General features: G+C 33.3%; 2 protein-coding genes and 1 long non-coding RNA gene across 4 annotated transcripts; 1 reads left to right on the top strand and 2 right to left on the bottom strand.

The window, feature by feature from the left end:
- Nucleotides 410-3,318, bottom strand: LOC107643634 (zinc finger protein ZAT1-like). 2 transcript variants are annotated; one of them, XM_021123816.1, is made up of 2 exons: nucleotides 2,582-3,318; nucleotides 410-1,992 (listed from the first exon to the last, which is right to left on the bottom strand). In XM_021123816.1, exon 2 carries the CDS (start codon nucleotides 1,989-1,991, stop codon nucleotides 594-596), a length of 1,398 nt encoding a protein of 465 aa, XP_020979475.1. In that variant the 5' UTR covers nucleotide 1,992; nucleotides 2,582-3,318; the 3' UTR covers nucleotides 410-593. The 2 variants fall into 2 exon arrangements, with proteins under 2 accessions (XP_020979475.1, XP_020979476.1); XM_021123817.1 differs by having other exon boundaries at nucleotides 410-1,812.
- LOC107643635 lies at nucleotides 3,335-3,918 on the top strand. Its single transcript, XR_001620966.2, has 3 exons — nucleotides 3,335-3,505; nucleotides 3,612-3,690; nucleotides 3,820-3,918. It is a non-coding gene; the product is annotated as an uncharacterized LOC107643635 (long non-coding RNA).
- LOC107640611 (F-box/kelch-repeat protein At3g23880-like) lies at nucleotides 13,963-15,093 on the bottom strand. Its single transcript, XM_016344122.1, has one exon. The coding sequence runs from the start codon at nucleotides 15,091-15,093 to the stop codon at nucleotides 13,963-13,965; it is 1,131 nt and encodes a 376-aa protein (XP_016199608.1).

Genomic DNA, 17,612 nt, shown 5'->3' with positions numbered 1-17,612 from the left:
TAATAATAATAATAATAATAATAATAATAATAATAATAATAATAATAATAATAATAATAATAATAATAATAATAATAATAATAATAATAATAATAATAATAATAATAATAATAATAATAATAATAATAATAATAATAATAATAATAATAATAATAATATTTTCCAAGATTTTACCATTTGTACTAACTTTCTGATTAGCACCTACATAGCTCTATTTAAAGGTGGTTGTGAACTTTTCCAAGAACAACACGTAACTAAAAAGCAAGTTTTGGTCAGAATTTGATTTAGAAAGAGAAACTTGAAATCCTTTTTTCATAATCATGCTTCCCAAAGACTAGTCACGGATTGAAAACACATGAACTGAAAATCTGGACAGTGGGTTTAGAAATTATTAAATATGCCAATATTTGAGTAAATATTATAGACTAACCATGTAATTGAATTAGTAGAGCAATGTTTTCAACATTTCCGCCGCTAACATGAAAAGAGAAACATTCTCAACACCAATTGAATCAATGATAAAGAGAATAATATAATTCTCAAATCAATTATTTCCTAACCAAAATAATGCAATCTAAAAAAGTTTGTGAGATTCAAAAAGGTGCATCATCAACAGGAGCAGGTAAATTGAGATCAATTAGGCATGGAGCAACTGTAGCAGGAGCTGGCCTAATGACCAGTGTGTTCTCTTCAGATCCTCCAACAAAATGTGATCTTTTGTGACCCCCCAATGCCTGTCCTGACCTAAACATTTTGTTGCAAATTGGACACTCATGTTCCTTGTTCTTCTTTGACTTCAACTTCTTCTTCTTCTTACTCTTTTTCTTAGTCTTACCCTTGTTGTTCTCATCGATCTTCTTGTTGCTGCGAGATTTTGATGCATTAGCAGCTGCTGCAGGGTATGAATCAGTGTCTGTGCTGTTGTTATTAAACTCATCGCTTACGAATGCAGAGAAATCTTCAGTTGTGAAAGACTCAACCTTCCAATGCTTGTCACCGAAACCGGTAATGCCATTTGGTTTGTTATTCTTCTTGCTCGAAGAATCGTTGGCTGCTGCCATTTTCTTCAACAAGGAATTGTTTCTGCTTCTTACACCACTCCTCGAATCAACATTGTTGTTAACTTCATCATCATCAGAATCTACATTCTTCTTGGGACCATATCTGAAATAGCCTGAATCCGAATTGTCCGAATTATAACCAATCTCAGCACCCTTGTGTTGATTCTTCTCATGATCCACAACCATAACCTTATTGTAGGTGTCAACAGAAGGCGATTTCCCCTCAAGAACAATCGACTTGTTATCGGACGACTCAGCGAAAAGCACGAATCGACCCTTGTAGGTGTTATCCTTGGACAGCATCATCAAACACCTAGCAACCTCTTCTTGCTCCTGCTCAACCTCAGACACAGAAGAAGAAGAAGAAGAACAAAAAGGTTTGCGGTTGTTTTTGGAGAGGTTCCTGAATCTCATCCTCTTGGATCTCCTAATTGGAACAGAGGTTTCAGTATCAGAATGACTATCCATAAGCAATTTCTGCTTCTCACTAATCCCAGAATTGGATTCAAACTGAAACCTGTTATTGGAATTGGAATTGGTTCCTCTTTCTTTCTCTGAGTGACAAGCCATGTGACCACAGAGAGCCTTAAGCGATGGAAAACCTTTTCCACATTCTTTACATAACTTGTTGTGATTGGCATCCACAAAACTCTTTGTTTTCTTCGGATTCTCTCTGAGTCCATAACCATATCCACTACCGCCATAGCTGGAATTAGAACCATTAGTTGCCAAGAAATCGTGCTTCCTCTTCCTGTTAGGATATTCAAACTCGAGTATTAAAGAAGAAGAAGATGAATTGATATTAGCATAGGGCATTGTTGCTGATAGAGAGTGTTCATTCATCATGTGAGTCCTTATGTGACCCCCAAGAGACTTGCCACAAGGAAACTTCTTACTGCAATACTTGCATACAAACTTCCTTTCCTCCATTCTTCAAAGATTTTTCAAATCTTAATCAGATTTCGAATCTTAATTCAATACTTCATTCTTGTTTATTATTATTATTATCCAAAACAACAGAACCGACCCAGAACAAGGAAACAAGAACTAATAACAAGACAAGACTTACCTCAGAATCTTATTTTTTTGCAACCAGTAATGAACGAAGGAATGAAGCACAAGGAAACCATAATCCAAAGCGGTGAAAGGAGAAAAAAAAAAAACAAACAAAAGGGATAAAAAGACAGTGCTGTGTGAGGTCAGGGACAAAGCTTTGAGATCAAGCACAGAAACAGATCACGAAGCTTGTTGCTTTGAATCAGGAGTTGGTTATGAACGATGATCAGAAAAAACGAGAACTACTGCGTTTCAGATGTGACAGTTCTCTCACTTTTAAGTACAAGAGAGGATCAGCGACCCACAGAAACAAAACGGCACCAACAAAAACAGAACAGAGAACAGAGAACCCAATTAATTTCCCCTTTATTTTTTTTTTGTCACAAGCTGCGAAAATTAATGCGGGAATGGAATAAAACCCAAGGGAAAGATCGAATTTTGATGAGATGGGGTTGGTTTGTTACCTGTATTAGAGGCTTTGAACAAGCCCTCAAGAAGAAGTGACCAACGCACACTGCCTCTTTGGTTTTTCTCTTGATTGTGTGTGTTTGTTGTAGCTGGAGGAGAATTCCATGCTGCATGGAACTAAAATAAATAGTACTAGTACTTAAATGGATTAACAAGGTTGGTTCGTACAAAATTATTTTAGAGGCTACGGATTCGTTACTCCTACTTTTATGTGGGAGTAACGTTAACCATCATAAAAATATTTATAAATAGCACCCCGTTTTTGTATTTTTAGAAGAATTTATAATTAAACATTTACCCCTGTATTTTTTCTTTTTACACATTCTTCCTTTTTCTTTTAATCATAGTTTCAAAAGAGACGAGACATTTGGCTCTGCTAGGGTTCTTGCCTCCTTCTACCAGGTCGCTGGTTCTCTATTCCTCTCCCTCTGTGGTCCCTATCTCTGATCATCGTGCACCGTCGTTGGTTCTCTGCTCCTCACTGTGCGCCGTCGCTACTGCTCTGCTCCTCCCCGTGTCTCGCGTTCGTTGGTGGGTGATCTCGCCGTGTCTTGCTTCCGTGTCTGCTCGAAGTCAAAGCAACATTTCTTCTCTTGTCTGGACTCACTTTGACTCTCTGCTTTAGTTCGGTAGTTCAATTCAGGTATCTCTCAATTTAGTTTCTTTCTTCTCGAAGTTTCAATTTTTCAATTAAGAAATGGAAATAATATGAAAGAGTCTAATCTGCCAGGTGCTGAATTGTGTAAATGATATGTAGCTTTCTTTATTTTCTCACTATGCAGTGCTTTGGAAGAAATCATGCCTGAAGAAGCTATTCAGCTATATACTGATGTCATTACAATTCTTGAGGAAGATGGAGGAGGATAAATGGCCTTTGATTTGTATCGTTCTGCTACTGCTGTTTATATAAAACTTGAGAAGTAAGTCTGTGTAGTAAAGTATGAAGTTCCATTCAAAATTTTCTAGCAATTTTCCTTGAATGCTGATTTTGCAACATTTTCCGGGGTATGTTTCTGTAACACAAAGGTATTCGGACGCTGCGCCTCTCCAATTGAAGTTCGGCTTAGCAGCTTCCAAGTGTAATGCTACCAATAGCCAGTGCAAGGTTAGGATTGATTTAATTTTGCATTCTGCATTTGAACTGTAACTGTATATATATTGTATGTTGCTGTGATGGAATTTGCTTGTTATTTTTAGGGAGAAATTCCTCTAACAGAGATGCTCATAAATGCAGGCATATCTCAATGCAATTATTATCTACCTTTATACTAATGACTACAAGCAAGCAGAGATGTGTTATAATGACTGCTCTTGGTGAGTTTCTGCCTCCTTTGAAACACATTATTTGAGGAGCAAAGTTCTCCATGTATTGTTTCTATTGATATCAATCATCATTTATATATCAGCAGCATTTCTTTTTCTGTTTATATACAGAAATTTAGAGATAAATGGAGATCTGTAAGGACGAAATCAATAAAGCCTAATTGACACCAAAAGCTAGCTTAAAAAGAAAAATATAAATATAAAAAAGAAAAGTATAAATGGGACCGGCACTAGCAACTACAATGGGTGTTTAATAGCATTAGCCACCTCTAACTAACAAGTTCACTCTATTACTAGGAACAAAAGAAAATTTTATATCTTGGCCTTACCCAGAATTTTCTTCAGTTTAGTTTATGAATGGACCTAACTACTGAATAAATTGATAAATGACTAGAGAGATCTTATTCTTCTTTTATCTACAACCTTTCTGGATCTCTTCGATCAACGCTACGAATGCCGCTCTCCATTGAGTAACTTGTGAATCAGAGCTAAATAACTTGAGCATTGCACTCAACTCGGCAGGACTGGCCTTAGCCTAAAATACTACAAATTTTAAGGACATCCTATCAGACTAGCCACGAAAAAATTTAAATAAATAAAATACCAAAAACAGCAATAAAGATTCAGCAGTCCATCATCCATATTTTACACAAGATTTAATTGGGGAAGGCTGCAAAAGTAAGGAGACAGGGAAATAGATTATCAGCAAAATATTTGCTATGCAGCCGAAAAACTGGAGAACATACAGAGTTAGAAATAAAGAGCATCCAGTCAATTATCAAAGCCTCATGAAAGATGAAATGCTAGAAAACATAATTAAGAGTGAATTCAAAATCGAAATCGAAAATATTATTGAGAGAGGATGTAATTAGAATAATTAGCATATAACAATCATTGAAGTAATCAGAACAAGAGGATGTGAATTTAGTTACAGATCTAAAAGTGAGAAGTTAGAACGCAAATTGAGAAACAGATCGAGGAGGCGAAGGCACGTTAATGGATAAGGAGAAGCTACCAGAGCAAAAGCTCCAGGAAGGAGGAGAAGCTCGCAGGAGCAAAAAACGGCATTTTGCGCGGCAGCAGATTAGACTCTTTCATATTATTTCCATTTCTTAATTGAAAAATTGAAACTTCGAGAAGAAAGAAACTAAATTGAGAGATACCTGAATTGAACTACCGAACTAAAGCAGAGAGTCAAAGTGAGTCCAGACAAGAGAAGAAATGTTGCTTCGACTTCGAGCAGACACGGAAGCAAGACACGGCGAGATCACCCACCAACGAATGCGAGACACGGGGAGGAGCAGAGCAGTAGCGACGGCGCACAGTGAGGAGCAGAGAACCAACGACGGTGCACGATGATCAGAGATAGGGACCACAGAGGGAGAGGAATAGAGAACCAGCGACCTGGTAGAAGGAGGCAAGAACCCTAGCAGAGCCAAATGTCTCGTCTCTTTTGAAACTGATTAAAAGAAAAAGGAAGAATGTGTAAAAAGAAAAAATACAGGGGTAAATGTTTAATTATAAATTTTTCTAAAAATACAAAAATGGGGTGCTATTTATAAATATTTTTATGATGGTTAACGTTACTCCCACATAAAAGTAGGAGTAACGAATCCGTAGCCTATTTTAGAATATGAATATTCAATTTGTTATTTAAATTTTTTTTAGAAAAAATATAGAGGCTAGCAACTTTGTTAAATTCTGGCCAGCATGTAACCAGTAAAAAAAAGTGAGTCATTAGATGAAATTTTACACCAATCTCACACCATTAAAACTATTTTGATGGCTATTTAATAGTTACAAATCACAAAAATTACTAGTACCTAGTATTTTTTTTTTAATTGACTATCCTGTTTTTAATTGCACTGTGGATTGATACGAAGCACGTGTAGTTAGCAACTTAGTATGGAACTATGGATTGAGAAGAGAAGAGTTTCGGAGGCTTCTTTTCAATTGAACGGTCAAGATCTAAAGTTGTGTAGTTTGTGGTATGTCAAGGAGGATTACCACATAAGACCAAAGGAGTGAGAAAATTGGTAAAGTAAAAGGATAAGTTGAGGAGTTTATCTTTTTTAAATTAAAATAATAAAAAATATATTTTATGAANCAAAAGTGAAACATCTAAACTTTACCATAAAATTTTGTCTTTGTTAGCTTCTTGTCGCTTCTTTTTATTTTTTATTTTTTGGATCATAACTTTTTCTAACTTCTAACTTCTCTAGGATGGAAATCTCTAATCGTTATTATTTTTTGCTTTTTGGAGCTTAGCTCCCTCAGTTATTTGCAAGCCACCCCACTTGCTTCACCATAACGTATTTAATTTTACTTTTATGATATTTATTAGTAGGCCTTTACCACGACGTAGAAGTCATATTTTTCACAGAGCAATGCTAGGGGGTCAGCAACATTTGTGATTGGTAGCCATCAACTAGCCATCAATGATGATTTGATGGTGTAAGATTGGTGTGAGATATCATCCAATGACTCACATTTCTCTGCTGGTTACATGCTCGCCAAAATGCAATAAAATTGCTGCCCTCTAAACTTTTCCTTTTTCACATGCGGAAGTTCAGTGACTGAGTTAGGTATATACATTCGTTTGTTGAGATTGAAATACACACAGCATCTTTCTGCGAATGCCACATATATGTTAGATTTAATGTTCTTTTTAACATATGTAAATAACGATGATCACATGTTTAGATGATTTTTTTTTATTTGTTGGTTAACAAAGGTGCAGGTCCTTACAATTTTTTTTTAACGATGATACCCCACTTATGCTTTATTGATTGATATATGTTTTTTAGTTTATAATTTAAGATGTGATATTTAATACTCAAAATTTTTATATTTAAATAAAGACTAACCACCAAAAATACTCATAGAAGATATAGTCGCTGACCAAAAGATCCATAATTGATCGAAACTAGGCTGCTATCCATATAGGATTAGCTGTTTGTTAAAATTGACAAAACCATGAATGTGCTTGACATAATGTCCACGATGTACCATTGTGACATGACATGTTAATGTCAATTTGTAACCCCTATTTTTCCAATTTTGATATTGTGCAACATACCAACCAAAGCTTTTTGTTGTCGTTCTTACTCCAAATTCAACACCTACTCCCAAAGATTTGTCATAGACCATGTCAAGGAAAAGAGCAAGCCCTTTGATTAACAGCAATTGGAGCTTTTCAGGAGATTCAAGTTTGAAAAAGAAGCATGAGAAATTCTGAATGGGAGATGCTACTGTGGTTCGAGTATTCAATTTCCTTTCTGGAAGGTGGGCGACATTTGTGAGGTTTACTGGTGTCTTAACGGGTACCTATTTATCAGTTAAATAGTGATGTTATTTTATAAACCCAGGCTTGCAATTGTTTTTGTTGGGTTGATGAGATTGATGATGAGTGGTAAAGTTTGACAAGAGCTGTGATTGGGAGACAACAAAATAAGCATTAGTATGTTTTTCAAGACACGGAGTGGAATCTAAGCATGCTGGTGAAGATGGAAAAGCTAGAAGGTGAAATCAAGGCTTTGAGGATTTGGATTGTTGATATTTCATTTGGGTTATTGTTGTGCTTGATGTTTTTCATGTACATTCTTATGAAGATATAACTCAAGAGTTTAGGTATGGAGTTGGATGATGGTTGTAAGCTGCTAATGTATTCTTTGTTGAACCATAATTTTATACCTCGTAATTATTATGTAATTGAACCTTCAGTGAAATGGAATATGATTTCCTTTTTGCATCTTAAATGATTAAATGGCCGAGTGTTATGTTAGAGCTAAGGATTAAAATAGATAGTCACTAATTTGATTGACAATCGTAGAAAACAGAATGCAACAAATATAATAACTGACATTGACTCAGAGAATAATTTTGAAAAACATAACCTGTAATAAATGTTCAACACACTTGATCCACAAAAGACCATTAAAAGGAGCTGATATGTGGTCAGGAGGACATTTTCGTCATCTTAGAGCTAAGGGACGGAATGATGATCTTGTCATATTCAAGGATCTGAATTCTAGAAGAATTGTGCCATGCCAGTCTTGACATCTAGAAGACCAAGAGTCCGTCTCAAAAACAGTGGTGCTGAAAGGGCGACAACTCATAAAGCCCATTGGGCTAAGTCAGGACAGCAAGAAGGCCAATAATGCTTTTCAAATTCAATTAGAGAAATAATTTATTATTAATTTTCGAATTTTTAGGCATTTATGTTAGTTTGTTTTGTTGTTAGAGTTTGTTGAAAGATTTGAATTACTCCTGATTTGCTTAGTAGTATTTTTAGGGATTTTAAATTTAAATCAAATCTGATCTAATCTAATAAGATCAAATCTGATTTAAATTAGTTATCTTATCTTTTAGTTAGTTTGTTAGGAGCCTATTTAAACACCTCTGGTGAGACCATTTGGAATAACTTTGATGAATAAAATTTTCCACGTTTTTTTAAGTGTGATTGAGTGAGGTGAGTGATTTGCTTCGCTGGTTGCATGGAGAAGATTGAGTGATTCAATTTTCATCGCTCTGATCTAAGTTGTCAAGGACAGGTTCTTTGAAGGTCTAGTAGGGAGTCCCTTCCGATGACCTAGGTTGCTAAGAACAGATTTCTTAGAGGTCTAGTAGGAAAAAAACCCCTTTATCTATTTTTTTTTTATTTTCTTATCATCTGGTATCAGTTACAGGTCGTAGGTAAATTTTTATTTATCTACACGTTTCATGGGTCTTGTTTAGTCTTTTTTTTCTTTTAATTTCTGTAAATTCATGTTAGAGTCAAATAAAAAAAACGAAAAAAAAATAAATTTCTTTTTTTTTTTAATTTTATTTTTGCAATTTTTCTATCTTTAAGTCAGTGTCTGAAAAAAAAAACAAAAAAAAATGATTGAGTATTACAATAGTGATGACGACGGAATCTCATATGTGAAAAAGGGTTTTCGGTTGAAAATCCCTACATTTAAAGGAAGGAACAATCCTGAAGCTTATTTCGATTGGGAAAGAAAGGTAGAGTCGATTTTTACAAATTGCATCCTTTCAGAGGAAAAGACGGTTCGACTAGTACAAGCCAATTTTTCTGATGTTGCCCTTATATGGTGGACTGAATTAGGAAGATCTAGAAGACGGTACGGAAAGAGCCCAATTTGTAGTTGGGAGAAGATGAAGAAATTTATGAGGAGGCAGTTTGTGCCCTCATCATACCACATGAGGAATCGAGTTGTGCCATCATCATACCACAATGAATTTTTTGGAAGATTTTGTAAGTTGCAACAAGGTTCACAATCAGTAATGGAGTACCACACGAAATTTTTATATTTAATGGGCAAAGCTAATATTAAAATGAGTCCTGAGGTTCTTATGGAACGATTTTTGTTTGGATTACGTGAAGAACTTGTAGATACAGTCCAACGTTACCGTTATGCAACCATGGAGGATTTGGTCAAATTGGTCATTAACTGGGAGCAAGTGCAACAAATGATAGATCGCCATAACAAGAGGAATTCTTCTACGCCTATCTTTCATTCTTCTTCAAAGCCAGAGATGGAAGAATTTGTTGAGTATGCTGTAGAGGGTGATGTGTCCTTGGAAAATTCAACCGTGCAGAATTTCTCAACTGGGTCCTTGGGATGTGAGCAATTTGAAAAATATGAGAGAAAAGAAATTGAGAAAGAGATTGAGTGTTTGAGTGAAAGGAATCCATGTTTGATTGAATGCGAGAGTTTTGAGAGAAAATATGAGAATAGTGAGCGAAAGGAGTCAATGAGTGACAAAGAAACTGATAGCAATAAACACACTTGTGAGAGAGATCTAGAAAGTTCTAGCTTAGACAAGAGTGCATTAGTATCATTGAATTCCATGGAATCCTTAGTTTCTCATACATCTAACAATGAAATTCCTAGTGTTTTTATATCAACTTTCCCAGGCTTTGTAGATTCACTGATCAACTATAAAGGCATTAATATAGATGAAAAGAAAGGAAGACAAATTGCACACTTTGAACAAGATGGTGAAACTATGGTTGGAAAGATTGAACTTGCACACATGAAGGACATAGCCACAATTCAGTGGGTAGAGAAGAGTCATCAAACCATGGTATTTAAACCTGGAGATTGGGTTTGGATTCTTTGGAGGGACGAAGAGCATCTCATGCAAGATTCGAGGACGAATCTTTTTGAAGAGGGAGAGAATGATATGTGGTCAGGAGGACATTTTCGTCATCTTAGAGCTAAGGGATGGAATGATAATCTTTTCATATTCAAGGATCTGAATTCTAGAAGAATTGTGCCATGCCAGTCTTGGACATCTAGAAGACCAAGAGTCCGTCTCAAAAACAGTGGTGTTGAAAGGGCGACAACTCATAAGCCCATTGGGCTAAGTCAGGACAGCAAGAAGGCCAATAATGCTTTTCAAATTCAATTAGAGACATAATTTATTATTAATTTTCGAATTTTTAGGCATTTATGTTAGTTTGTTTTGTTGTTAGAGTTTGTTGAAAGATTTGAATTACTCCTGATTTGCTTAGTAGTATTTTTAGGGATTTTAAATTTAAATCAAATCTGATCTAATCTAATAAGATCAAATCTGATTTAAATTAGTTATCTTATCTTTTAGTTAGTTTGTTAGGAGCCTATTTAAACACCTCTGGTGAGACCATTTGGAATAACTTTGATGAATAAAATTTCCTTAGTGCTTTATGCACGTTTTTTTAAGTGTGATTGAGTGAGGTGAGTGATTTGCTTCGCTGGTTGCATGGAGAAGATTGAGTGATTCAATTTTCATCCCTCTCATCTAGGTTGTCAAGGACAGGTTCTTTGAAGGTCTAGTAGGGAGCCCCTTCCGGTGACCTAGGTTGCTAAGAACAGGTTTCTTAGAGGTCTAGTAGGAAAAAACCACCTTTATCTATTTTTTTTTATAAATTCTTATCAGGAGCCTTAGGTAAGGTCTACAATAACGTAGCAAAATAACCTGCTTACGTGTTACCCGATGTTCTTGCTCCTGCTTGTACTACATTTACTTGTGCTACTCCATCTTGTCATGCGCCAACTGCTACAAAAGCCTGATTTGGACTTGCAGCCAGTAACTCCTTTCTTTTAAAATTTCTTGAATTGTGGCCGACCTATGTATAACGTTGATAAATAGTAGTTTAAAAACAAAAATTTGTATATGAAAATCTAATAACACAAACATATTTTAAGAACTCACTTGAAGACAGAATTTGCATGTTACTTTTTTTTTTTTTTTTGGACCTGGAATTTGCATGTTACTTGAGTATATTTCCTTTTTGTTCTACATAGATCAAAATTGACTTTTGGAGCATCTCTACTAGTATCTCTCTTAGTTGGCCTTCTAGGGTACTTCTTGTATCTTACTAGTAAAATTATGAGATAATTGATATATGAGCATCTTTAGTTTTTTTTTATTATTTTTTTGAATAAAGTTAGTAATTTTTTTGTTATAATTGAGATTTTATATGCTTTAATCAATGTTTCTTGGAGTTGCTTTGAGCTTTGGTACGTATAAAAAATTGTAAAAAATTTTAGGCAAGAACAAAGGAGGAGAAGGACAACTAAAAAAGCTCAAGAGAGAACAAAAAAGTGGCATGTAAAAGGAAGCAACCCCCAGTGAACTAAGAATTGAAAACAAACCTAGGGAAGTTCAAAGAGAATTTGCAACCCTGACCTCTTCATACTCCAGTAAGAATAACTTGAGCTATAGAGGTCCAAATGAAGCGGTTCTAACGGCATTAGAAAGTCAACTTTCAGAACTTTCCAATGATATATAATAATAGTGGAGATGCGTTTAACGCAGTCTTCTCCTGCATTGAACATAATCCCATCTCAAATCCAATTGAACCATGCTGTATAACGCAAAGATCTATGCATCTAACGCAGCTTCCCTTGACCTCTTTATACTCCAATGAGCATAATATGAGTTAGAGAAGTCCAAATGTAACAGTTCTAAAGACGTTAGAAAGCTAACATTCAGAGCTTTCTAACAATATGTATATCTCTAGAATGGACTTGAGTCTAACATAACCTCCTCCTGCATTGAAGGCAGCCACACTAAAGGGACAAAAAGCACTTCTAAGGGGAAAAAAGCCATTCATATAATGCATGGGCCAAATTAAATTACACTTCCAGTAGGAAACCTCCAACCATGCGTTATACTTGAGACACCATGCATATAACACATGGGCTTGGAACACCTCTAGTGGCCACTTCTCAAGTCATGTGTTCTACTTGCTTCCTTTGCGTATAACGCATGGCTTGAGCTATCATCTAGGGACTTCACAATTCTTTACTAATCTCTCCAACTTTATGTGTTTTATTGGCCCAAGATTAAAATTGCAAGCCCATAATTTCAACAAAGCAAGACACTAAGTTCTGAATTTCAATTATAAGAAAGATTACTAGATAATTATGAGTTATTAGAAAAGATTTGATTTGAATTAAATTTGATTTTGTTTTGATTTAGTTTGAATTTGAATTTTAGGTTTAGATTTTAAATAAGTTATTGTCCATAGATCAAGGACATCACGTTTTATACTACACACCACGGTTTACAGTTTTGTTTTCATTCCACCATGAGCAACTAATTTCATTTGTTAAGGTTATGAGCTCTGTTCATCCTTTTATAGATTATTAATTAAAGTGTTTTGCTTATTTGAGATTTAGGCTTTGCTTTATTTTATGATTGAATTTTTGTTCTTCATCTCTAAAGATTTAGAATTATTGGAAAATATTCTAACTCCGATTTGGATTCTAAATATTATTTTGGAAAAAGTAATATTGGAATTAGTTTGAAAACTCTTTCTCAAAACTTTTTGATTTAACTAAGAATAGTGTTTTAAAGAGTGTGCGGCGCTTTGTGATTTCAATTGCACTAGTTTGAATAAGTGACATAAAATTCGGATTAGAAAACTTTTAGAAATCATTCTTTCTTGTAAGTTTCAATTGTTTATGACTAACTTGGATAAGTAACATATAATTCAACTTAAGGACTATTCTTGAATCTTATTTGAAACTAAATCATATTTGTGCTTAATCTCTTTCTTAAGTAATTGACTAAAGAATTAGTGACTTATTAGGTTAAAGGGAATTAAATTGCTAAGGAATTAGAATTTGATTATTTATGATTTATCGTGATTGATCTTTGCATGCCTCAAATAAATGAACACAAAGAATTGTTTTCTTAAGGAGTGAACATCTCTGAAATCTTAACATTCTTACCATCATTGTCATCACTCACTGTTTGCCAATTTTATTGTTCTATGTTTACATGTTTACTTTGATTCCTCACTCCACTGTTTTGTAATTTGTCTAATTAGAATAATCAAATTAATCACTATTGCTTAGTCCTTTAATTCTTGTAGAAACGATAACTCACTCACTGTGGTATTACTTGATACGATTCAATGCATTTGTCGAGTTGTGATTTTGAAAAAAATTTCGCACTAAATTTTTGATGCCGTTATCGGAATTAGTTGAGAAAGAGGAGAAGGACGGAGAGGAACGCAAAGAAGAAGAAGAAGAAGACGACGATGATAACATAGTGCGTGAACGTAAATGACTTGGGTGGAAGAATGATGTCTGCGCATGTAATCACGCTCTTTTTAATAAGAGCAGTTTTTGTTGGTGGTAGATCTATTTTGTTGGACTTGGATGATAATATTACTTAAATGTGTAACAGATATTTATTTTTAAACTTATCATATATGTGTCTACTTGTGATATAACTAATCTTCATAGTTAACTATACTTTGATGGATGCCTATAATCTTAGGGGGTTTATGTGATGATAAAACTCTAATTTCAAAACATATACAGCATAGTCATATTGTCAATTATTCTAAGTTCTGGAGCCAAGATTTGATATGATAATTGGAAAAAAATAAAATTAAAATCAATCAACAAACTACTCAAGCTAAGGAGGAAGGAGCCGAAAAAAACAAAATTCAAACTAGTTGAGTTGCATATATGGAACTTATTACTAACCTATCTAACACAACTTGCAAACCCTAACCGGTGCAAGAAACTAAAGAGCATTATTAATTTCTTCACTCAGGCGAAACCAAGCTTTGAACGTGACCATTGACACCCACCCAACGATGATTATTGCAAAGGTTTATGCACTTGCTTACTTCCTTAACTCTTTGATCATACACAAGTAATATGCTATCACGTTTGTTATACATCAACAAATAATTACCATCCTCGGACATGTTAAACTGTGAATAATCCCTGAATGAACAGCTACACGCGTCGATTTGAAGAGAAACATAACTGAATTTCATTAATATAGTCCAAGAATCTTCAACTCCAAATTTCTCAAGCTGCCACACAACAACATGAGTCCCTTCGAAATCATGAAAAACACAGAGGTGATCCTTCAATACTACGAGCTTTGGTTCTTCACGATTGTAGTCGTCAAGAACAACAGGAATTCGCAAAAGCTTGTGCGTTTCTTGCCCCACATGAAGTGAAAAGATCACGTAGTCATCATAAGTGTATTCGAGCTGCTGGATTCTCTGACGATCAATTGGTCCAGGTGGACGAATCGCTAACCAATTAAAAGTGTTGCTCACAAATTGTCCTTCTTCCCAAGAAATGAGAAGATCCGAGGGAGTTGAAACGGTTCTCCAGCATGTGTCACCCGGTCTGTTGTAAATTCTCAACTCATTTTTCCATTGTCGACGATCTATTATGTTAGCTACCACCTTGTAAGTGTTAGTTGAGTCATCGTAGCCTAATCCAAACTTAACAATACATGCACATTCTCTCTCTACGTATAAAAGTGGTGACGCTGCAGATATTAACCTTGTAACCGGGTTCCAGAGTCGTACATTGAATACCTTATATTTCATGTCATAAGGAACAATACTTGAAACGCAAGAGAGTCCATTGATTGCACCATTGACCCAGTAACATTCTGTTAAATCTTTTCCAAAACCAAGGGACTGTGCATTAAAGGGAATTGTCTCCTTCATTAAAGAATGAAGAGAATACGATAATACCAAAGCAGGATCCGTGTCTATTCCTACTAACAAGAAGTTGGTGTTCTTAGGAGATCTTTGAAGGTGAAGTTTCGTGAAAATCGGGCAATGTATTAGGGATTTCCAGGACCGGCAAACACACCTGAATCGCAACAGAGATTTCACAGAAAGTCGTAATAGGATGTCTGAGATCATTTCCTGGGAGAGAGAGTAACATCTGAAAACAAGAACAATGAGGTAAGAAAAATAAATCAAATTGGAATGAACAAATTCTATTTAGGAGAAAGTACTAAAATGTTATTGTGAGAGTTTATGGATAAGTATTAACCCAGGATCATATCATATTATTTTTTTTCAATTATTGTATCCTAAATTAATGGTGAGAGACAGTAAAAATAGTGAAATAATTAAATAAATTAATTATTATCAAGGATATTTTTGTACCTCAAATTTTAATTTTATAACTCGAACAATGTTATATGCCCAACAAATATTATTTTTGGCCAGCACCTAATCAGTAATAATTTGGTGAATGTTATTCTACATTCTTTAGAGTAACATGTAAGTTATTCTCTCTTATGTGTCATATTTTAATTTAATTTTTATTTTAATATATTTGTTATATATTTAGTAAAATATGAATTTAAAAGTTTTCTTATATTAACTAAATTCTAAACTAAAATATTGATGTAACAAATTAAAAATAGAAACACAAATTACTGTCACCATGAAAATTTTCATTTTAAAAAGTTTATAGTATCAAATAGATTTTTAAATTTAAAAATTTATTCTATACAATTTGGTTTAGAATTATATGAAAAAAAAAGGAAGAAATTAAAACACTTTATATCTTGTTTTTTAAAAATTAATGTAGCTAGTTTGTAATTATTTTTTATGAAAGTCTGGATTTTTATTTAATTTTTGTTAGAAATCAAAGATTTTATGTGAAAAATAAAAGAGTAATATATAATATTATTTTTAAATATTTTATTAAATTTCTAACAAATTTTAATGACCTGAAATCAATTTTTTATTTTTTATTTTATAAATAAATTAGTCATCCAACAAATTTTACTAAAAATTTAAAATAAATAAACACCCATTAGAATAGAGAAGATAACTTACATATTATTTTAAAAAGGATAAGATAATATTTACTTTACACCCATATTTACAGATTTTTTACACATAAAAAATATATAATTTGCACCTATATATCTACGGCCACTTTTCATTAATTAATGATGTTGATAAAATTAAATTATCAATGTAGAAGAAGATTATTAACCATTGTTAACAAAACTATTAGTCTTAATATCTTGATGAAATCAAATAATCAAAGGATAATACATAGCACACAGTACATAGAAACAACAATGAAATAAAGGAAATGCTCTTATCCATCCAAATACTTCTCCAAGTGCCCGTATTTTCATTTTAAAGTAGAACGTAGACATAGTAATTAGAGGGTGTTCCTTCTTGAAAATATTTCCAAAATTTAGCAACACAAGTAGTATTTGTCTAGAAAGTGCTTTACTAATTAGAAAGGTAGAAAAATTATTTTGCTACCTCCTTTATATATTACATTGTCAAATAGGGTAGCCATATAGAACAACTTTAAATGGAAGCAAACTACACATATAAAGATGCATTATCTCGTCCATTTAATCAAGTCTCTATCACCAAGGAAGAAAGAAGAGTTCAATCAAATTTTCTACCTAACTTAACCAAATCTCCACTCCAACAAATTGATGATCAAATTGGGACACAGGAATAATTAATTTCATAAAACATGATCATTTCAAAATAACATATAACACTTCATACTGCATTAATCAATACAATTTACATCCATATTTTTTAGAATTTACACACATAAATTAATAAAAAGATAATTTAATATTTGTACTGGCTAAATAATGGTAAAAAATATTAAAAATTATTGGTTTTCAAGAATTTTTAATATTAAAAAATTCTTGAGTGTTAGAAATTTTTAGTATTTTTAGCCCTTATTTAATCAGCACAAATACTAAATTATTTTTAACAAATAAATTTAACCAATTTGCATATAGAAATTTTGAAAAAATGTGAGAGTATTAATTTATATATANATATGAATATAAATTATTATTAGCTAAAAATAATTTTATTTATAACTCTATAACATTGTCCTTACATATTTATTTTTTTTTATTATTTTATGTGAGTTATTATAATTTATACACATTAACACTTGTAGTCACAAAAAAAATACATTAACACTTGTAGCAATTTAATGAAAAACTCAGAACAAAAATACACATAAATAAGACACAAATAACTCATAACACTTGGAATATAATTAATAATACCTTAGATTATACTGAGACATGTTCTGTCGTTTAGGAGAAGTGCAGAGAGCTCCAAAATTTGACTATTGAGACAAAAATAAATAAATAAATAAACAAGTAAATACAAAGTAGACAGCAAATCAAACTCTAGTGCACATAAGCTTTATTTAGTGCATAGAAGCTCGCCACAGTATTAAAAACCATCAAAAGCCTCGTTAGTAATGCTTGCTAAGATTGTGAGTACCGGTAGTATGTAAAGTACGACGTTTAATTTTGAGTACTTTAAGTTGTTATTTTCTTCCTTCATTTTTTCTAATTATAATGTTTTATTTTTCCTATGTTAGTTTATATATATATTAAATGAATTATCCTCTATGACCTCTA

Source organism: Arachis ipaensis, chromosome B05, assembly GCF_000816755.2.
Source record: "Arachis ipaensis cultivar K30076 chromosome B05, Araip1.1, whole genome shotgun sequence".
Lineage (NCBI taxonomy): Eukaryota > Viridiplantae > Streptophyta > Magnoliopsida > Fabales > Fabaceae > Arachis > Arachis ipaensis.
This window is presented reverse-complemented; position numbering and strand designations above follow the sequence as displayed.

Coding starts and splice junctions, on each gene's coding strand:
- LOC107640611 (XM_016344122.1), bottom strand. CDS start 15,093: ATGATCTCAGACATCCTATTACGACTTTCTGTGAAATCTCTGTTGCGA.
- LOC107643634 (XM_021123816.1), bottom strand. CDS start 1,991: ATGGAGGAAAGGAAGTTTGTATGCAAGTATTGCAGTAAGAAGTTTCCT.